The sequence below is a fragment of the Schistocerca serialis genome, chromosome 11, assembly GCF_023864345.2.
Source record: "Schistocerca serialis cubense isolate TAMUIC-IGC-003099 chromosome 11, iqSchSeri2.2, whole genome shotgun sequence".
Taxonomy (NCBI): Eukaryota; Metazoa; Arthropoda; class Insecta; order Orthoptera; family Acrididae; genus Schistocerca; species Schistocerca serialis.
The window spans coordinates 74,577,186-74,598,838 of NC_064648.1; the positions used below are offsets into that span (position 1 = coordinate 74,577,186).

Consider the following 21,653-nt stretch of genomic DNA (forward strand, 5'->3'; position numbering starts at 1 on the left):
GAGTATGGTAAAATAACCGGAGTGGCCATTTCTGCAAAAACAAATATTCGATAAGTTTATGTCACCTGGTACTAACGTTGATAATGTTGAGGGTGATGAATGTAATTTCGTCTACTTCTCTTATCCACCTGCTCAGTGCATTGCTGGTCTTTCATTTTAGAGGGCACTACAAGTTTAATTATCAGTTTTTACAATAACCACACCTGTGTGATGCCTCAAATCATAATTAGCGCCACAGTGTAATGCACCAAGATATAGATCGGTATGCAGTGCTCGTCTGAATCGAAAAGCGCGTAGTCGATCGCTTTCCAGTCTTACTTCAAGTTGCTCGTTTGTTTCTGCGGTTCGTGATGCCTTTTTCTTCCGTGCTGGAGGTCTACATTGACCAACAGCTCGTTGTAAAGATGGCGTAACTGATTTAAAGGAGGAAGGGAGCAAATTGGGGCTCAAACCCGTAGAGATCTAGGTCATTAGAGACGGAGCACACGGTCGGAATGTTTCAATCCGGCAGTTCCTTTTCAAAGGAACCTCTCCAGTATTTTCTTAGAGCGACAAGGTAATCACGAAAACTGAAATCTGGATGCACAGATTCGAAATCTTCATATTCCCTAATAAGAAAACAATTTGGTAACGACTGCATCATCTGGACCGCTTGATAGCGAAAGTATTACTAAGTGGCAACTATTACAATTAGTTTGTAAAAAGTACAGAAAATTGTGTCGGTTGTGTTATGTCGAGTTGGAGTCTGAAGTTTATAATTAACACCACTTATAACGTCACACACGAACGGAAATGTCATTATCTGTGTTTAACTCACTTCACATACTTCATACACACTGAAACGCAAGAACTGCAGCTGAAGAATGTGACACACACAAATATGTTAAAAGGCCACGCGCACCACCTATTCGAAAATAAAATTTGGGTACATGTCTATGATAACGCCTCAATGTTGACGCACCTGTAGACACGGATAGCGTTTTCGCCTGCCGCCACTTGCATTCAGTTGAAAGTTGGCAGCTTCCGAGATGCCTCTGTTACATTTCCAATGTGTGTTAACGGCTGCTAAAATGTTTGCTTAATTTTTTTCATTAATTTCTCAAGCATTTTCTTGGCGTGTTTTTTTCTCGACACTTCCAGTTTCTAGATTTTTCTTCAACAACTTTAGTACAATCCAGAAATCTCCGTTTGTTGACACACAACAAATCAGCAAAGTTTAATCGCAAATGATCGAGTAGTATAGAATCGAAGGAGGGACAAATAAAGAAACATTCATATATATATTACAGTTCTCGTGTTGCGTTTTCTTGTTTTTGTAATATGTGCCACCGAAGCAGTTGACGAATATGCGTATCAATCAGGTTACGTAAAGCTGAACCGCCGTTTTCGGGTATGGAAAGCTACTTGGATGAATAGCCACATTTGTGCACCACGTCTCCTATGATCTCGTCCCTCCAATTGCTTATTACGAAAGTGCTTGGCCATTGCCATTCTGTCAGATTTATGATTGCATCCGCTGCTCATTTTTAAGGTGTTTTGGCGTGATGGAATAAATCAGCCACTAATATGTCGAAGATTGCACAACTCGAGCCACATTAAGCTACCACATGCGACAACAGCAAATGAGTTCTACGTAGTTGCAGAAATTACTGGTTCTCGACGGACTTGAAGGTATCTTCCCCACTCTTCCTCCTCCATCAGTGTGGTAACCACAGTCCACATTCCTTCTTACAGACGTGTAGCAATCCCGCCAGCTTATTCAAAGGAATTGTGCAGAGAGTTTGCAAGACAAACTCTTCTAGTAGAGAGGTTTGGGAGTCTCTAGGAACTTTATTCTGCCGTGATTGGCAACAAAACGCAACAAAATATGCTTTATTGGTGCGAACCGACTGAACGATCAAAGGGAGCTTCGCCTTTTCGTGCTAGTTGGAGGCGAACGCATGGGCAGTCGGTCGACGCAGGTAACTTGGTCGGGCGTGATGAATTGAGATAGCTCCTCTAGACAGGGAGAAGCTGCTAAGACGGGCCTTGAGCTCACTATACGTAATAAAGTGATTCTGGAGAGAGAATACGGCACGTAGAATTTCATCTGGAGTTAGCGGCAGTATGGATCCATGTCATTAAGCATTTCATATTTTCGGGAGATGTCGGGGTTTCATCACAGACGTTTCGCTCTAATTTTTGCCACGGATGAATATATAGAAGTTCGGTGGGTGCGCAGGCCAATTTGCGTTTCCTGAGCTACCGTTCCGATGCTCTCCAAATATTCTCTTAGGAACGTGAGTCATTATTCACTGATGAGCTAAAGAGACCTGTCATAGGCATGCGTATTCAAACACAGAGACATGCAAACAGGCAGAACACGGCACTGCGATCGGCAGCGCCTATATTAGGCAACAAGTGTTTGTCGCTGTTGTTAGATCGGTTACTGATGGTACAATGGCAGGTTATCAAGATTTAAGTGAGTTTGAACGTGGTGTTATAGTCAGTGCACGACCGATGGGACACAGCATCTCCGAGGCAGCGATGAAGTGGGGATTTTCCCTTAAGACCATTTCACGAGGGTACCGTGAATATCAAGAATCCAGTAAAACATCACGTCGAAGCCATCGATGTGGCCGGAAAAAAGATCCTGCAAGAACGGAACCAACGACGACTGAAGAGAATCGTTCAACGTGACAGAAGTGCAATCCTTCCGCAAATTGCTGCAGATCAATGCTGGGCCATCAACAAGTGTCAGTGTGCGAACCATTCAAAGAAACATCATCGACAGGGGGTTTAGAGTCGAAAGCCCACTCGTGTACCGTTGATGACTGCCTGACACGAACCTTACGCCTCTCTTGGGGTCGTCAACACCGACGTTGGACTGTTGATGACCGGAAACATGTTGCCGTGTCGGACGATTCTCTTTTCAAATTGTATTGAGTGGACGGACGGGTACGGGTAGAACCGCGTGAGTCCATGGACCCTGCAAGTCAGTTGGGGACAGTATAAGCTGGTGGACGCTCTGTATGGTGTGTGCCGTGTGCAGTTGGAGTTATATGGCACCTGCGATACGTCTAGATACGACTTTGACGGGTGACACGTACGTAACATCCAGTCTGATCACCTGCGTCCATTCAGAACCGTTGTGCGATCCGACGGACTGGGGCAGTTCCAGCAGGACAATGCGACACCCCACACGTCCATAATTGCTACAGAGTGCCTCCAGGAACACTCTTCTAAGTTGAAACACTTCCGCTGGCCACTAAACTCCCCAGACATGAACATTATTGAGCATATGTGAGATTCCTTGCAACGTGCTGTTCAGAAGAAATTCCCACCCTCTCGTGTGGACAGCCCTGCAGGATTAATGGTGTCTATTCCCTCCAGCACTACTTCAGACATTAGTCGAGTCCCTGATATGTCGTCTCGTGGCACTTCTGCGTGCTCATGGGGGCCCTACACGATAATGGGCACGTGTACCAGTCTCTTTGGCTGTTCAGTGTGCGTCCAGAATGGGAGGGACATCCGTCGTGTTGGTACCACACTGATTGCCTTGTTTTCAGTAGAATGTGTTCCAGTATTTGTGGGCAGCAGCTTATCAACTTAGTTGAGGGTACTTAGACGCAAATCAGTAAAACGTAGGTCTTGAGAAACACGCATCAAACGTTTATGTAGCAAGAGGGCAGTTTTACTTGTTTTTTTGAGTTAGCGTGGAAGTTCAACTGATGATTAGTACACATTGCAAAGATTGGCTTGCCCATGGTTTAAAACGATGTTTATCTTTTAACACAATTTAGCGTAGGTACGCCAGATCACTTTGCACTTTCCGTAGATGATGTTCAGAAAACTGTAACCAATCTGTTGCCATGAAGTTGTTGATGAAGAGGATGAAATGCGATTGAATGTTGAATTGGTAGAACACTTGTTCATTTTAATGACATAGCGAATGGGCGTACATACAGTATCATCCACGAACTGAAAAACTTTGGCGTTGGGGATAAGTAGTCTTCATGTCGGTGACATGAAGGGTGTATGGTAAGGGACTCAGTATCGCATCTTGTGGAATGCCACAAGACATCACGCGAGGCCCATATGACACTTCTTTCTGGTCACTGATGTAAACGGTACGACAGGCTAGTAAATCATAGATAAATCGTAAAAGTGCGAGGTGCAGCAGTAGTACAGTCATAAGCTTCTGAAAAATCAAGAAATTAAGCCATAAGGTACTTGCAAGTCAGAAAGATTTTTTTCAGCGTCCATTGCACGGGATGTGAAGTTGTTAAAAATACTTCTACCCTTAGAAAATCCGTATTGCGTCTGGGGGAGCATTCCTGGTTTTTTAACCGCCATTCTAATCTGATAATATACCTTACATGCAGTGACTTCTCGCTGGGGAACGAGGGAAATGGTGCATCCATTGCTGCACAGTACCATGACCAATCCGCCTTCAGGAGGAGCCGTTTCAGACGTGACCAGTTGACTGTTACAGGGATCTGTGTGAACACTGATACGAGAAGAATGTCGTGTCTCGATCACACAGGATGAGAATAGCAGTCCGTGCAAGAAACTAGGGAATAGGAAACAAGGTAGGCAGCTGAGGGTCGCTGACCCAGTAACAGGAGTAATGTAGTCGAATCGTCACAGAGAACAAGATTGAACTCCTCAAGAATCTTCATAATCTCGGCACCCAGTTTATCATGCAACACGCGGGCCCAAAATGTGTTGCGCTCGTTAAAATCGTCACAGAGTAGGAAAGGAGGTTCCAGCTGCTGTGCAATGCATATGACTCGTCGGTGGAAATATACGACAGCAGACAGCCACAATGGTGATTCAACCAACTGGAGACGAGAACCTGACCGCTGCCGCTTGAAAGCTGCGGTAGCGTCGTGGTACATCATTACTGGTGTGTGGCACAGCACACCACTGATGAAGAGCGCAGCTCCTCCTCGGTCTCCCTCTCTGCCTTTTCAGTATACCTGATATCCCCAAAGGGGCTGCAGTGTCAGGTTGAGAACTTGTATCAGAGATGGTTGCCAGTGCTGTTTTCCACGTCCAAAGGTCTTGTGTGAGTACATCCTCGTTGGTGAGCGCAGATAGCGCATTCCATTGTTGTACCCTAAATCCTGCCATAGCCGCTAGGAGTTGGGAGGGGCGTTAATCATTGTGATAGAGTCAATTATTCAAAATGATAGTCACAATCGCATTATTTATTTTGCCGCCAACCGGTTTCGACCCGGTTGGCGGCAAGCGACCAAATGGTGTAAATTGCCCTGAAGATGACCCCAAAGCGAGTTGAAACCGGTTGGAGGCATAATAAATAATGCGATTGTGACTGTCATTTTGAATAATTTGTTATAAGTAAATTAATCGCTGTTTATCTCCATACACATATGTTGTCTAAGTATTGTCGTATGGGACGTATTTGTAAAGTGGCAGGTGGCTGTCTCTTTCCAACTGGGATGCCAGTGGCGGTGCTGACGGTCTTGTGGAATAGTTTTTTTTAGAGATGGGCGGTTATGCCGCAAACCTTGGAGTTAGTGGCGGAATATCCGGGCATATTAGTGAAATGGGAGGCTGCCGTACACGATCTGAGTGCGTGTAGTGTGAGCTACCAGTTACCCTTCCCGACGTGGCGTAGGCCCTTGTACGTTATAGCTCTTGTTGATGGAGAGATACCACACACGGCCCACCTGAAACTGAGCGCTGACCAGAGCATTTTAAGCAAGGTGGAACCGTCGCCTTGTACGAATCGCCACACCTGCTGATGCACTGGTTCGCCAGTGACGAAAACGTCAGAAATTTCTACACGATTATAGAGGCAACCTAAGCTTCATAACACTACCGGTTCTTTCTCAATTAGTAATATACCCTAATGTTCGTCCTGACAAAGGATTTTAATTTGACCGTGACTGTGTCTAATGGTCAAGGTATGGGACTATTTTCGTTTCTCTAAGCAATCCTATTGAAAGGAGGCAATAACAGAATAAACGAGACTAGAATCCCGTGCTACGGTCGCAGGTTCGAATCCTGCCTCGGGCATGGATGTGTGTGATGTCCTTAGGTTAGTTAGGTTTAAGTAGTTATAAGTTCTAGGGGACTGATGACCACAGCTGTTAAGTCCCATAGTGCTCAGAGCCATTTGAACCGTTTGAACCTAGAATCCCGGTTTTATTAATAATAACACGCAAGGAAACGGTCGCCAGCCTAATTAGGAAAAGTGGTATCAAGAGCGAGCATTGTTGATAAAGGGAGTTAACTATTGGGATCGACTTTACTTGGTACTGAAATTATGTTTTGGAAATAAGAAACCAAGCAGTAGCTCAATTTATCAAGCAATGTAACAGAAGTTTTGCTTGAACAACACAATGGCTCTCAGTATTATGGGACTTAACATCTGAAGTCATCAGTCCCCTAGACTTAGAACCATTTAAACCTAACTAACCTCATCCATGCCGGAGGCAGAATTCGGGCTGCTCCGCTCTGAAGCGCCTAGAACCGCTCGACCACAACGATCGGCTGGTATAGTGATTTCGGAGCGGAAATAAGATATTACTGAACAATGTATAAATGTAGTGAGCGAGTACTGACGCTACGTTTGTAAATCTGATGTTCACATCCTTATCCCTTGCCGTATTAGTGGTGTAAACTTAGTGTTAAGCATTACCTAAACCACAATTTTTTTATTGTTTCATGATAGAAAAGAGGCACCAAAAGGAACAGAAGTCACGGACATTTATCCACATGGATGAACATTTAACATAATGAGACTCCAGCTTCTTAATGTCCTTGTCTTGCCCACGTAACTGTAGCGGGACTTTGAATTTCGCCGCGCTACACTCGTTCCCTCAGACATAAATTATACCGTCGCAGCGGTATGAGCGCTCGCCGGCAGAGAAAATACTAAAATTGTAACTCTTTTTTTGGTTTCTATCCGTCTATTGTCTCTCGAGCGCAGAAGCTTAATGCAGATGTAAAAAAATTATTAGCTAGTCTTGATCTGATTTTAATGTGTAGACATATTGAGACAGTTATGAAATTCGGAGGATGGAAGTAGCAAAGTAAATTAAATTGCATTCAGTATCAAGATGATTTTAATTGGCATCAATTAGTGATTCCTGGACGATTGCCAGATTTCGGAGCAGACTTTTCACGCAGAAATAAAGTAGGAGATTTTTGAAGACCTGGAAGCTGCACGAAAGAAGTCATGTTAACATGGTGAAAGATGAACTCTTATCTATGCCATTTCCTCCTGTCAGTTACATTTAGTTATTCTCTGTTCTTTTGCAATAATTTTTGTAGTGGAAATTGGTTGATCTTTTGCTCAAAAACGCCACAGGGACCCACCCAACAATAGCTTTTCCGAATCACGAAGTCCGATAGCTTTTTCTCTAATACGAAGTCCGATTTGCATTTCATTCTTTCCCTTTTTCACGGTCATTTACGATTTTAAAACCCCCTTTTTATTCACCATTTCTTCCCACATTTTCAACCTTTTCTTTTCTTCTCTTCTTTTTCTTCTTTTGTATTAACCACTACAACTGGCGACCGTGACAGGACAGATTGTCTAGTAACGCCAGACAATCGTCAAATCGATAAGTTTTGCGAGCCGCACGCTCACGGAGTGCGAGAGGTCGTACTCTGTGACGAAGCGGGAGGCTCTTGTCATTATTTGGGCATTCCGTAAGTTTCGCTACTTACATACTCGCATATACACAGACCATCAAGCCCTTTCTTTCTTGCTATCATGCAAATTGCTTCATTCACGACTCACCAGGTGGTGCCTTTCACTCCAAGAATACAGCTTCGAAATTATTTACATTAAAGGTGAATCAAACGTAGTAGCCGTTTGCCGCAAGGCACACAGAATTTTCCGATTTTCAACCTTTTCTTTTCTTTTCTTCTCTTCTTTTTCTTCTTTTGTGTTAACCACTACATAACCATGACAAGATGCTGTGAGACCAGACCACAAACTACCATCGTCAACCCACGGCGTTGAACGTCAATGTGTTTTGTGTTCGTGCGCAACATGCAAATTTGTTAGTGTAAATATAAGCAATAAGGAAATACCACGCAATTCACACAAAAAAACTGTACAAAAGAGACAAAACCCCTGAACTAACTAAAACATCATACAAATATACAGACAATAATTAGTGGATAAGCAATCTACCTTTGATTTTAATGTTAGGTTATAAGTTTCTCTCTTTTCAGCAGGACTGAATTTATTAATTAATATGGAAGCTAGATCAAACTGTTGTACAGTTACTTTTCAAGAGTGAAGGTCACCGCCTGTGCGTAGACAGAGGAACTAAAATAACTGTGGCACTGACCACAGTGAACTGAAGCATAATAGTGCGAAAACAATGGACTTTAAGTTCAAAGCATAAACACTTCTATGCACTTATTTGATAAATATTGTGGATATTATGATATATGTGTTATGTTAATTAATTTGGAGTGCGATTTTGACAATTTAGATGAATGCATGTACTGTGTGCAACTACATCACTGGAATTACGCATGGATCACGAGAATCCAGTAGTTCTCATTCTCCACATGGGAGACGATGTGATGTATTTTCACACTGCCACATCTCGTCACAGAAAACACTGATCTGAGTAATGAAAGAGGCCAAGAGCCATTTATGTACCAATGTACAAATGAATCCAGTAGCACTGACGCGCCTAAGAAACTATAGACTTACTCAGCGCGCAAGTAAAAACATTGATATTAAAGACAGACTCTGAAGACAGTTGAATACTAAAAAAAACAAGCGCGCAAACCATCGACCACTGCCGAACGATATCAGTCTCTTTTTATATCCTGTATAATATGGACGCACCATTACATAGGGGTCGTTATTAGAATTGTCATTTGTTAAACCCTACAGATAAATACTGTCATTTTGTTGCATGTGGGACTAGCATGTGTGAAAAACGCAGATTGGTTAATGAATGGACATTTCTACGTGATTTGTGAACTTTTCAAACCACTCAAGTTCTGTCATTGTTATTGACGTAATTGTTAACATGTTATATGTACGTTAAGTCCAAGTTCGTAATTATAGTGTCAATTACCCTAAATTTGTGTTTGCTTAATCATTTACTTTCTACGTGCCAGGTTTTTTTTTTTTTACAGAGCCAACCGTGTCCGACGTGTCATTGCGCGGACAGAACAGTCGAGGCCGACGTTAACATACTGCTTATATTCCTCCCTTGTAATATTCCTCAAACTCAGTTTTAGACTGGCCCTTAGGTACATTTTCAGTGCAAGTGACGTCCGGGACTTTCTTAGCAGACTTTACTTCTCCTACTGAATATCGCTCGCACGAAGCCTCACTGTTCCACAACACATAACCAATGAGGAAGTAAGAATAGAACTGGAGAGAAAAGAAACTGGTGGCACAACCTAGTTACAAGAAGGGATCAGTTGATAGGACACACGCTGAGACATCAGGACATCACGAATTTAGTACTGGAGGGAAGCGCGATGAGGGGGAGGGTGGGGGGCGGGGATTAAAGTCATTCAGGAAGACCAAGTAATAAATACAGTAAACAGGTTGAGAGGGATGTAGGTTGCAGCAGTTACTTGGAGACGAAGAGGCCCGCACAGCATAGAGTATCGTGGTGAGCTGCGTGAAATCAGTCTTTGTACTGAAGACCATAATAACAACAACCTTACTATTATTTCAGTATTCAAATAGCATTTGCTTCTTTATACTATTTATCACAAATGGGATATATGGTGCCTGGATGTAATATAATTTCAATAGTTGTATACAGTTGCTTATTATAGTACATAAATATTAGAAAACTTGCACGCGCACATCACTAATGCTGTAATTGTTATACGAAACTTAAATTTGCTTCAGCTGTTAGCATGAGGACTCTGAGACTAGTCCATCAGTAGACTCAGCTGAAGGCTGAACATTTTAGTCATAACACGATATGAGATACACTATTAACTATGTATACATGACATCATAAACACTTTAACTTCAGACCTGCACAATCATCATTAAGCTTGCCCTTCAAGCCTAACCAGTCACTGTTATGAATTTAGTTTTTACAGATAACTGTTACACTGTACTAAGATTTTAAGACGAACAATCTTTAAGTTCGATACTTGAAATCAATTCTTGGCAATTACACTTTAATAAAAAACCAACTATCCTTGTACGAAAAAAACGTGGAGTACGTCAAAACTTGGCCTGACTGAATACTTATAGTGTCAACTACTCCACACAAATTATTGTTTTTTTTGTTTTTTTTATGGGAGGTAATTAGTTTTCAGTTCAATGCTGGGATTATTGCAGCACTTGGAATAGGACCTTGTTTACATAAATGATTGCGCATAAAATAAAAGTGCCCAACCCATTGTTTAGGGAACAAAAACTTATTATTCATTAATAGAACAGATAAGTGGTCTATGCAATTAGTCAGTACCCAAATGATTCTGTGAGATGCAGGTGGTGGCAGTGTCGATCTCATGTGGCTATTCAAAAAATGTGCCAAAAGTATCCATGGCTCTAGCTGTATATTCTCTTCTTGGTACGGTATTTCAGTGCTAACCAGTAAATACCTTGAAAAATGAGCCTACGTTTTTCGACACCCGAGGCTACATAAAATAATTTTGCCGCTCTTCTTGCGTCGTTCAGTTCACAAGGTGTGATCACTTTGCGTGCTAGCCACCAATTTACTGTACGTGCAAAGGAGCCTTTCTTTCAAGTTTCAGACGATTGCACACCTACTTCCCACTTGCATGAACCAGTGTTTCAACTGAAGTTCTAACGTTTCAATTCTTTCACAGGCTATTAATTTTAGAATTACATCAAATTCGAGTAGCAATACACTTACGTTGTACACACTAATTTCTCTGCATTAAAGCAACACGCTGAGTCCTCCCTAACAAATAAATCCTTAGTTAAGTCACAAATTTCGCATCGCCCCATATAATCATACTTTTGGTAATAAGTGTGGTTATGGCAGTGAGTCAAATGATTTTATCGAAAATCGAAATTACTGCATTTACCTTACTGCCTTGATTATAGCTTTAAGGATGTCATGAAGGAAATGTGACATGTGACAGTTTTCTAAATCCATACTGATTGGCAATGAGGTCCTTCTATTCAAGGAACCTCATTACGTTTGAGCTGAGAATATGATGAAGAACCCTATAAGAAATGGATGGCAAGGACATTGCACGGTAGTTTTGTGAATGACTCCTGCTGCTCTTCTACTAGATGGGTGTCTCCTCGAACTTCTTCCAACTACGGGGCACTGTTATTTGTACTGGAGATTTACAATAGATTTTGGTTAAGAGAGAGGCTAAATCAGACGCAAATTCGGTGTAGGATCTGACAGAGATTCCATCGGGCTTGGAGCCTTGTTAAATCTCAGCTGTTTCTCAACACTAATGACACTAATGGTACATCTATATCTGTCATCGTCACAAATTAGAGCAATACCCCACAATACCACCTCTAAAGAAACATTTCGGGATACTAATTCAGAGTTTCTGATTTTGCTTTGCTACGCTTAATTGCTGTCATTACCTGGTCTGCGAGTGTCTGAACACTACATTTTGTACCAGCTTTACACAATACTGGCATTTCCTTGGTTATGCGAGAGATCCTTCCTATTCTGCTACAGTAGTCTTAGTAGGAGTGAAATTACGAAAAATCCAGGATGGAATGTGACAATATTACGAAAAGGAAAGTTGCAACTCACCACTGAGACGAAATGCTGAGTTGCAGATAGGCACAACAAAAAAGTCTCAGAGTTAAAGCTTTTGGCCAATGACGCCTTCGTCAACAGTAGACTCGCACACACACACACACACACACACACACACACACACACACACACACGCAACTCACACACGTGACTGAAGTCTCAGGCAACTGAAACCACATTGTGAGCAGCAGCACGAGTGCATGATGGGAATGACGACTGGGTGTGGGGAGAGGAGGAGACTGTGGCAGGGAGGGGAGCAACAGTATGGTGGGGTGGTGGACAGTGAAGTGCTACAGATTAGACAGAGGGCAGCGGAGAGGTGGGGAGGGCGGGGAAGTAGCAGAAACGCAGGGAAATAAAAGGACTGGGGGTGGTGGTGGAATGACGGCTGTGTAGTGCTGGGATGGGAACAGGGCACCTTACTGGATGCGTGAGGACAGTGACTAACAAAGGAGGACGCCAGGCGGGTTGTGGGAACCTTTGTCAGTCACTGTACTCACCCATCCAGCTCCTACCCTATTCCCATTCCATCACAACTTAACCGTCGTTCCACCACCAAAGACAGTCTTTCTATTTCCCTCCTTTTCAGCTACTTCCCTCCCCATCCCCACCATTCCCATTCCCACCATCTAACATGCAGCACTTCACTGTCCGCCGCCCACACATACTACCCCTACCCCTCCCCACCCCAACCTCCTCTTCACCCCCACCCTGTCGCCACTCCCATCATGCAGTGGTGCTGCTGCTCTCAGTGTGGTTTCAATTGCCTGAGAGTGCAGTCGTGTGTGTGAGTTTCGTTTGCGTGAGTACATGTGTGTGTGTGTGTGTGTGTGTGTGTGTGCTTGTTGTCTATTGTTGACTGCAGCCTTAATGACTGAAAGCTTTAATTATGAGTCCTTTTGTTGAGCCTATGTGCGGCTCGGTAATCATAGTAGGTTAGACAAAATTCTCTTTCATTAGCCAAACACATCTCATTTACATCTTCCTACATGTAGCCCCACGTTTTGCCTAGCATTTGTTGACCAGTTGTCTCTTTTTCTTTAGATGTTTCTTTAAAATGACTGCAGACTGTGGAGTGTCCCTCTTATCATGAACTGCTCTACATATGTACAAAGTGCACAGTTGACTGTTCTTATAAACCTGAACCGCAATTCTTCTACATGTTTTTCTCCAGAGCTAAATATTTCGAGTTTTGTATTGAAATAGGTCACAACTGCTTGTGTATCTGGTTTGCTGAACATATATGTATTCTGCTACATGTTTTAGTTGCCATTTGTACGTTGTAAATTATTGTTGCTTCATGGTCATTGATACTAGTTTCTGTGTGAGCTTCCTCAAAGAGTTATGGTCATTATGAAACTATCAGATGCAATATCACCAGTGGGCTCCCAAACAGTCTGTTTTAGGTAATTCTCAGACAACTCATTTAGAGGTGTTTCACCAGACGTCTTGTCACCCCCACCTCTTACTAAACTGTTATTTTCTCAGTCGATTGTTGCACAATTAACATCTACTTCAACAATTAGAGTGTGACTTGGAAACTTATGTAACAGTGCTTCGGTTTTCTCTATAATTTTTTGTTGCATCTAGAGTAGATCTAGAAGTTGACAGAGGGACCTGTTTCCAAATTAATGCCCACCGATGGTACTGAGTCTTTCCGAGACAGCCTCACACGCAGTTTATGTTTCTGTTTTAGTTGGTACAGTTTGTTTGTGACCTGGGACAAATGCCCTACTATCTCCATGTATATTTTCGATACACGCTGAAATTTTTATAAGTATCTCACTGCTGTCAGTTCTGCGTTTCCACCAGCCTCCTGTACCGGGTATTATGTGAGCTCTACTGGGCCTGCTTCAAACCCTGGAACGTTGTTATCGGTGATTCAGAAGTTGATCACTTGAACTGTAATACTCTCGCCAGTATGTGACTCTTCATTGGAACTATTAGTGACACTTTCAGGTCCCTATCGTTATCTGGACTGGATGAAGAGTAGTCTAATCTGAAAACCGTTGTGTCCACTCCACACCCAAACAGCTACCTGAGCAGCAGCCTCTGATGTGTACCAAACACCTGACCCATTTACGGTGTCTACTCAACCCCTTGACGCAGGTCCAAGAAATTTCAGGCTGCTTTGTCACAGAACCTTCGAACTCTGAGTCAGTAGTTACATTCGATTCAGAACGTGGGGAGAACGACCAGTTTTGCACTGCAGCAAATTGTCTCACTGAAGTTAGATGAGTGAGACCACCATTATCAACCTTCTCTGACAGTTGAATGATCCAAGTGTGGCCGAAGAGCGCGGTCAGCTGCCGGTTGCACCACGTTCCCTCAGCAATTGAGGGAATGGCCTCTTCAGCAGGCTGAATAAGGCTTCCAGCCATAGACAGTGAGTACACTTAGTCTTCCCTCACATCGTTTCTTGCATTTACCTAACGGATACATTCACTTGCCGTACATTTGAACTTCCTACTGTTAACAGATGCTATCCTTTCGTGTTTGCCTCTTCTTGACACTGCACATACCATATTACTCAAAAGTTGTAGTTAGTCTCACTGACTCAGTTTCGATTTCAGTGGAAGTCTGCACCTCCTATTTGTTGGTTAAGGTGATAGGTACCGCGTGCTGAGTCCTCCCTGGTCCCTGCTCCACTGTCCATGCAGCCTAGTCCTACCAATGGCAGACCACTCACAGCCAAGTGGATGGGCGGTGACAGATCATGTACTATCTGTAGAAGCTGGTGACAGCCAAGAAGGATGAATGGTGATAGATCATGAACTTCCTGTACAATCTTCTTACAGCCAAGTGGATGAGTAGTGACACATCATGTACTTCCTGTAGAAGCTGATGACAGCCAAGTGGATCAGCGGGGACAGATCATGTACTCCATGTAGAAGCGACAGCAGGAGATGGTAGTAACTCAGGTATCTGTGGCATATCTGATACATTACTGCTGGTAACTCTCCAGAAACACCCATATACAGCAGCTTCCAGGCGACTGATCTTAACTTATGAACGTCAGCTAACTCTTCCCACGTTCGAGGACGGTGTTCACAGTAGGGCTGCAGTGTGGCTGGTGTAATGTTTTTCAGAACAGTAAACAAGTATCATTGAAGTAAGCTTGCAGATCCTTTCTTATGTTCTGGGCCAGTTAAGCTCCAAGTACAGCTAGTTACCGTTAAGATCTGAAGCAGTCCGTTCGCAAATCGATGTTTCCTCTATAGTGCAGTAGCATCTTCTATAAACGCTACCAATCTCGTGAAATTTTTAGAGGTGGTAGTCGAAAACCAAATGAAAATTGTCGTTAGTTTACAGTAAATGCAGACAATGGGATAGATGTTACTTACAACAAGCGCTACAGAAACACTGATTTTATGCGACACACGTACTACACATCACTGGTAACTTAGGAAAATTTTAAAAAATTTACGTCTATTCACTTTGATACACAATTAAAGATTGGATAAATGTTTCTTTGAATGAGGCTGCTACTCCGATAATTTTTATGGAGGATAAATGTTGATCGCAGCTGATTTTGCAGCGCAAAACACGTACCTGATGGTACATAGCGTACGAAAACGGAATATATTACAATTCAAGCAGGATTTAAATACAGTTAACACGAAAAATGTTTAAAATTCATGTGAAGTTTTAGGACGTGAATCTTAGAGGAGAATTTATCTGTCATATCTGATTTTACTTGGACACCAAGGAAATAGAGGAAGTCGGTTGTTACATTTTGAACTTGCGTGTCCAAGATGAACTCTGTAACATCAGTATGTCTCTAGAAAAAAGTTACGGTGTGGAACATAACACAGGTAAGTAAACCTTTGCGAAAATTCTACCGATACGTTACACAGACAGATTACTTTTATCGCTGTAAGGGTCTATGGAATATACAAGATGATTTTTTCAACCATGTAAAAACTCTGGTGATTTATCAATGAGAGGATAAGGAACAAAAAATGTCTGATGGTGCCCAGAAACGCATGATCCGTATGCCAGAGACCATTTATACAATCATACTTTGTAACAGAAGCTGCAGTGTAATACCATGCAGCTACAGTTGCAGTATGCATGATATCCTCATAGAGGGTGGTACTGTTTATCGCACATCATGACCTAGGATGCAGGAGGTCGTGAAGGACGTACCCAAAATGATCAGAGACTACAGTTGGAAGAAAATGTAATCAGCAGTGTGGAAGGCGACCGCCATCTCAGTAGCAGGTAGTGGACCGGCCTGTACAGGGTAAGCCAGACGAGCGTGTGGGACATTCTCCATGACGATTGTTACTACCGTTATCATTTACAGTGTGTACAGGGCGTACTAGCGACAGACTTTCCACATAGGGAACAGTTCTGTCACTGATTTGTTCACCAGGCAACCACGATTCCGGGATCTGTGTTATCCATCCTGTTCACAGATGACGGCACCTTTACGTGGAGTGGTATCTTCAACTCTCGTAACAGGTATCTGTGGAATGGTATGCAGAACGCCCATGGTATGGTGACAGCGAATCATCAGCATCGGTGCAGCCGGTATGTGTGGGCCGGAATAATTGGCGGCCGTATTTTGGGACCAGCCTTCCTTCCACATCGCCTAATAGGCCTGAACTATCGGCACTTCTTGCGGGTGTCTTTTCTATGGTTATATGGCTGCTACACTTTGCCGTTGACGTCCAGACGCATCTCAATGGTGTCTTCCCTGGTTGATGGATTGGAGAAGGTGGTCCAGTTGCGATTTCTGGTTATGGGGCGAGCTCAAGAAGTATCGTGCACACGTAGCCAATTCCAGATGTGGAGACACTGTAGCAGCGTATTCATCCTGCCTTCGACGCTGTTCGTATGCAGCCTGGCCGGTGTGAGCGTGGGAGACAGAGCACGCTACGGCGCGTATACACGCATGGGTTGAGGCACATGAAAAGCATTTTCAGTACATACTGTAACTGTCGCTGCGTGGTACAGCGACTATTAGACTGCAGTCTTCGTAACAGTGTATGATTGAATAAATGGTCTCTAGCGTGGAAATCATTCATTTCCGGACGTTAGTTCATTAGACCTTACTTGTTCCGCATGCTGTCATCGATCAATCCCTAGAGTTTGTACACTGTGGTAAAAAACACCCTGTATAGGCAACATGATGACCAAATGGCATTCCAACTGGAGCTTTCTACAATACCAAAGGCAATGATACACTGATACCCAACGATGTTGCGCAGTTCCCTCGCAGTATTCTTATGACTGCCCTGTGACCCAAAGCAGTTAGTCCAACAAGTTCCCGCCTGTGTGTACCACGGGTGGGTCACGCCCATCTCTGCCAGTTATGCTACATGCATAGCAATAACGTCTGACGTACGTATTGCCTATCATGCAGGAGCAACGAACTGTACTGAATACAAGTTTGTGTGACCCTTGGACAAGAGAGATTTCTGAACAATTTATGTATATTTATTTTATATCTTCTCTCGCTAATATAAAAATAGAACCTCGATATATTCAAGTAGGCTACTAGTCTAGTGTGTCTGAATAAGACGAGCAGGGAAGAGGTGGTGCAGGCAGCTGGAGGGAAGCTTGCACACGCTCGCCTCCCAACGGCGCCGGCGAGGACGTCTCAAAGCAGAGATAAGGCTACCGTGATTAAATAAACTAGCACCAAAAGGACCACTTGGACCACGAGTAACGGATGAAACACTTACCTGAGTTGTCGGCTGTTACACTATGTCCGCTGACTTCTGTATACGATTCTGGAAAATAAATTCGTAAAGATCTCAGTGCAAAACTTAAACATTTACTTCATTACTTCACAAAAAATTGCTGTCCATTATCATACCCAGCCTCATAGGAATCGAAAAAAAAAAATAATTTTTACCTGTAACGGAAAATGGGTGACTGTAGCCACTACATATGACCACCGCCACAAAAATTCGGATGAACCAACAAGCGTTTCTGCGGAACATCACGGATGGTCGCAGGTGTCGGGCCAAGTAAAAAACTTTTCTCTCAAAACAACTTCACCGAACTTGCAGTCTGCTGAACAACCTGAAATGTTACGAAAAAGTGTAATTACAAAACGCACTTTTTTTTGCAGCTACCTGTTTAGTAAATAAAGAAACGTAAATTAATCTAAATTACACCATTTTACAATATGGATGCCACTCCGTTGTTCCGAATATACAGGGTGATTCACGAAGGTATGCAAATGTTTTAATTTGTTATTCTACAAGTAAAACTAAAGAAAACAGTTCGTGTGAACACAGGTCCGCAAATGTTCATCTGCGTAGTTACGGCTAGTGAGAGATTTTGCCTGAAATTTACCAACTTCGGTAATATGAAGCCATCGCAAAACTGTACAAGGTTACAGTAAATCACGATTTCCATTTATTTTGTTGTTATTCATCTGGTGAAACTAATAAGAGATGCTCCAGGCGCGTATCTGCAGTAGTTTTTCAGAACATTCAGTGAAGCAAAGAAGTAATTTCGTAAAAATATTAATTTATTACTTGGCCCAATTTGTTTTTTAAATTCGAGGCGACTGCACAAAGTTTTCAGGAGAAGTTGTAAATTTTATTTTGAAATAATGATGCTAATAACTTTAATTGAAACTGTATGAATTTGTCAGATAATCTGCTTTTATTAATACGATATCACACGTGAATTCATGTTACAGCGGATATAAGAAAGCTCAGTGTTAAGGAAGTTGTACAGTGGGCATACAGTTTCACAATACATTCACAATAAATGTTCAAAAACGTGTCCACTGAGTTCAATGAATTTAGCTACACATGTATGAACTGATTTTGTTGCTCGTTTCAGTTCCACGGAGCTGTTCTTAATTTTGCCTATTGCATTCACAACGCGAGCACGTAATGCCTCACGTGTTTTGACTTTGTCCTCATAAACTATGTCTTTCAGCCATCTGCATACAAAAAAATGCATTGGTGTTAAATCGGGCGATCTGAGTGGTCACAGACGTGTAGCACCTCGACCAATCCGTTTATGGCGAAAATGTTCATTTAAATGTGTAGTGATGGGTTGGCGAAATGTGGAGGCGCGCCGTCCTGTTGAAAACACATTTGCAATCGCGTAGCAAGTGGAACATCTTCGAGCAAGCGGGGTTTTCTTCTTGAAGGAATTGTAAGTATGTCTCGTCAGTTAGACGTGCTGGGAAAATATTTTATTAGACTCATCATATCAATGACGACGAAGTAAATGGAAATCATGCTTTACTTTAACCTCGTACAGTTTTGCGATGGCTTCATATTAGTGAAGTTGCTAAATTTCAGGCAAAATCCTTTATTAGCCGTAACTTCGTAACTAAACATTTGCGGACCGATGTTTATATGAACTTTTTCTTTGGTTTTACTTGTAGGATAACATATTGAAATATTTGAGTATGTTCAGGAACCACCATGTATACTGGCTTATCAGCTGCACTGTTTAAGGCAAATACTGTCGAAACAATTTAAGAGATCGTTATAATGTTTGCACCCTATTAATTGCGAGAAACTGCTGTATGAGCGACGTATAGTCCGTTGTAATACTCATATTAATTGCAGGAGACAGGGATCAACTTGGCTTTTTCAAATGAAACCATAGTGTATGTCTATACGTGGAGATCTGGTATGCGGAGGGAGAGAAGGACGGGACTGTGTTTCACCTACAGCAGTGGCATTAGCCAGCTAGATGAGCCTCAGGCGGCTAAGGACACGCCAACGTGTGGTGCTGGCGGGAACTGTGCTCCAAGAAACATAGGGTGAATCAAAATGCGTCATCCGATTTCCAAACTATCGTGACTGTTATGTTATTTGACATATGTGTATGAACAACTCACTTGTGGAAAGAGCAGGCCCGAGTTTTACACCATTTCAGCCAGTCAGCAGCAGTGTGCGCCCGTTTCAGTTCCAGTAAAAATGGTGTCGGGACAACTGAAAGCGCTTTGTGTTCAAAGTTTTGCGCACTGCGGATCAGTAATAACCGTTCAGCGCGATTTTCGTGTGGAACATCCTATAGCACAGATCGTTAGACAATGGGATGAACAATTCCAAGAAACACGTTGTGTGTGTGTAAAGGCAAATCGCCGGGCCGTCCCCGAGTGTCTGACGAAGATGTCGAGCGCATCCGCCATAGTTTCACAAGGAGTCCGCAGCAATCCGTTGGCCGCACAGCACGACAGCTCAACGTGTCCCCGATGTCCGTCCTGGCGTTTGTTGCGTAGACGTTTACACACGAAACCGTACAAAATTCTGCTATGGCAAGTTTTTCGTGAAGGTAACAAACGACAACGTGTGGAGTTCTGTAATTTCGTTCCTGGAAAGATGGAGGATGACAGTTCTCTTCCACACTTAGAGCTTAGTGACGGGGCAAAATTCCATTTAAATTGACAATTTGGACGTGCGTGCGAGTGCGCATAATAATTACAATAATGGACCACACGCTTCGCAACAGCACGTAGCAAACTGTGTCAACGGAATGTCGTACCAGCATAACAGCGGACAACCAAACGCTCAGCGTTACAGCAGTCATAATAATTTCAACCGCCGCAATGGAAAACTACATAGCAAATATCGAAACCAGAATAGATACAACCTGATTTATCAAAACACACAGCGACAATACGGTAACTCACCAATAAATCACAACTGTAATTACAAGCATCCGAACTACTGGAAATGTAATGGAAAGCGTCACAAGGGAAAGAAATGGAACAATAATATCGGGCCACAACAGTATAGTCAGCCAAGTCACTTCACTCTCTCACATCAAAAGAATTCTTTGCAGCCTCCAAATGCGACACTTTCTCACCAACTCAACCAACAGTTCAGGAACAATAATCAGGACAATCCGTCGCAAGCTTTTCTTAACACCCTCTCACATCAAAAGAATTCTTTGCAGCCTCCAAATGCGACACTTTCTCACCAACTCAACCAACAGTTCAGGAACAATAATCAGGACAATCCGTCGCAAGCTTTTCTTAACACCGCCAGTCACAATAGCCAAGGAAACCCGACAATTTTTTACATACAGGCGAACCAAGCATCAAACGCAATGTCAAATGACACGCAATTAAGTGATGCACATTTCGTATGGTATACGAACGCAAGTTTTGAGCCTACTACTCAAGTAAAATTAACTGACATTTCAACTCCACCTAAGTCGGAAAAGTAGTAGCAGCTTGTTTATGCCGCCACAGGGAAGCTGCGGAACAAAATTACAACACCCTGAAGTAACATTAGACGACAAGTTAAGACAAGCTCTCATATCTTTAATCACTCATGCCAACCTAAGAAAAAAGGCGCATGACAAACACATTACGAAAGTCTTATCATATCATGTAAATGAACGAGTGCTTTTAAAGACCGACTTCAAACCATTTTTGACTTATCATAAGAATTGCAAGTGGCAGTACTTGTATGAAGGACCATTTATTATACTAAGAAAGCCGCACATTGGTTGCTATCTATTAGCTGACCCTGTGTCTTGATGAATAAAAGGATTGTTTCATCACGCAGACTTTATATACATATAAGTATACATAAGAATATTGCACAGGACTAACACCCTGTCCACCTGCCTCCACAAGAGAAGTTATAAAATAGATTTATTGTAGGAGAGCAGGATTTGCCTTAGATGTAAGTTTTAAGTTAACTGAGCCATGAGCAGCCACAGCCAAAGAGCTGAAAAACAAATAATATAGGAGGGACGTGCTAAGTGCCACCTGATACCACTAGTTTTAAGTATAACAAAGCTCTCTCCTCTTGAGTGAAATAAATTAAAATGATCATTCGGACAACAATGATATCTGGTAAATAAAAGTTGATTAAGGTCGCTTGCTCTTAGGAGGGATATGTTTTGTAATGTATAGGGAGTGTTTGATAACAATTTTTATGAGACCACCTGTGAAAAGCAGTTGATACAGACCGCAGCTTAGCATATATG

The 21,653-nt window shown here is 42.6% G+C and overlaps 1 protein-coding gene across 4 annotated transcripts in view; it reads right to left on the reverse strand.

The window, feature by feature from the left end:
• Nucleotides 1-21,653, reverse strand: part of LOC126426743 (serine/threonine-protein phosphatase 6 regulatory ankyrin repeat subunit B-like) — a 96,189-nt gene that overhangs the window by 63,813 nt on the left and 10,723 nt on the right. For 3 of the 4 annotated variants that reach the window (XM_050088717.1, XM_050088714.1, XM_050088715.1), the window contains exons 2-3: nt 17,587-17,756; nt 17,414-17,461 (exon numbers count right to left, since the gene is read on the reverse strand). In XM_050088717.1, coding sequence (XP_049944674.1) covers nt 17,414-17,461; nt 17,587-17,674 — 136 coding nt within the window. In that variant the 5' untranslated portion in view covers nt 17,675-17,756. The remainder of the gene's footprint in view (nt 1-17,413; nt 17,462-17,586; nt 17,757-21,653) is intronic. The other variant, XM_050088716.1, reaches the window with a different exon arrangement.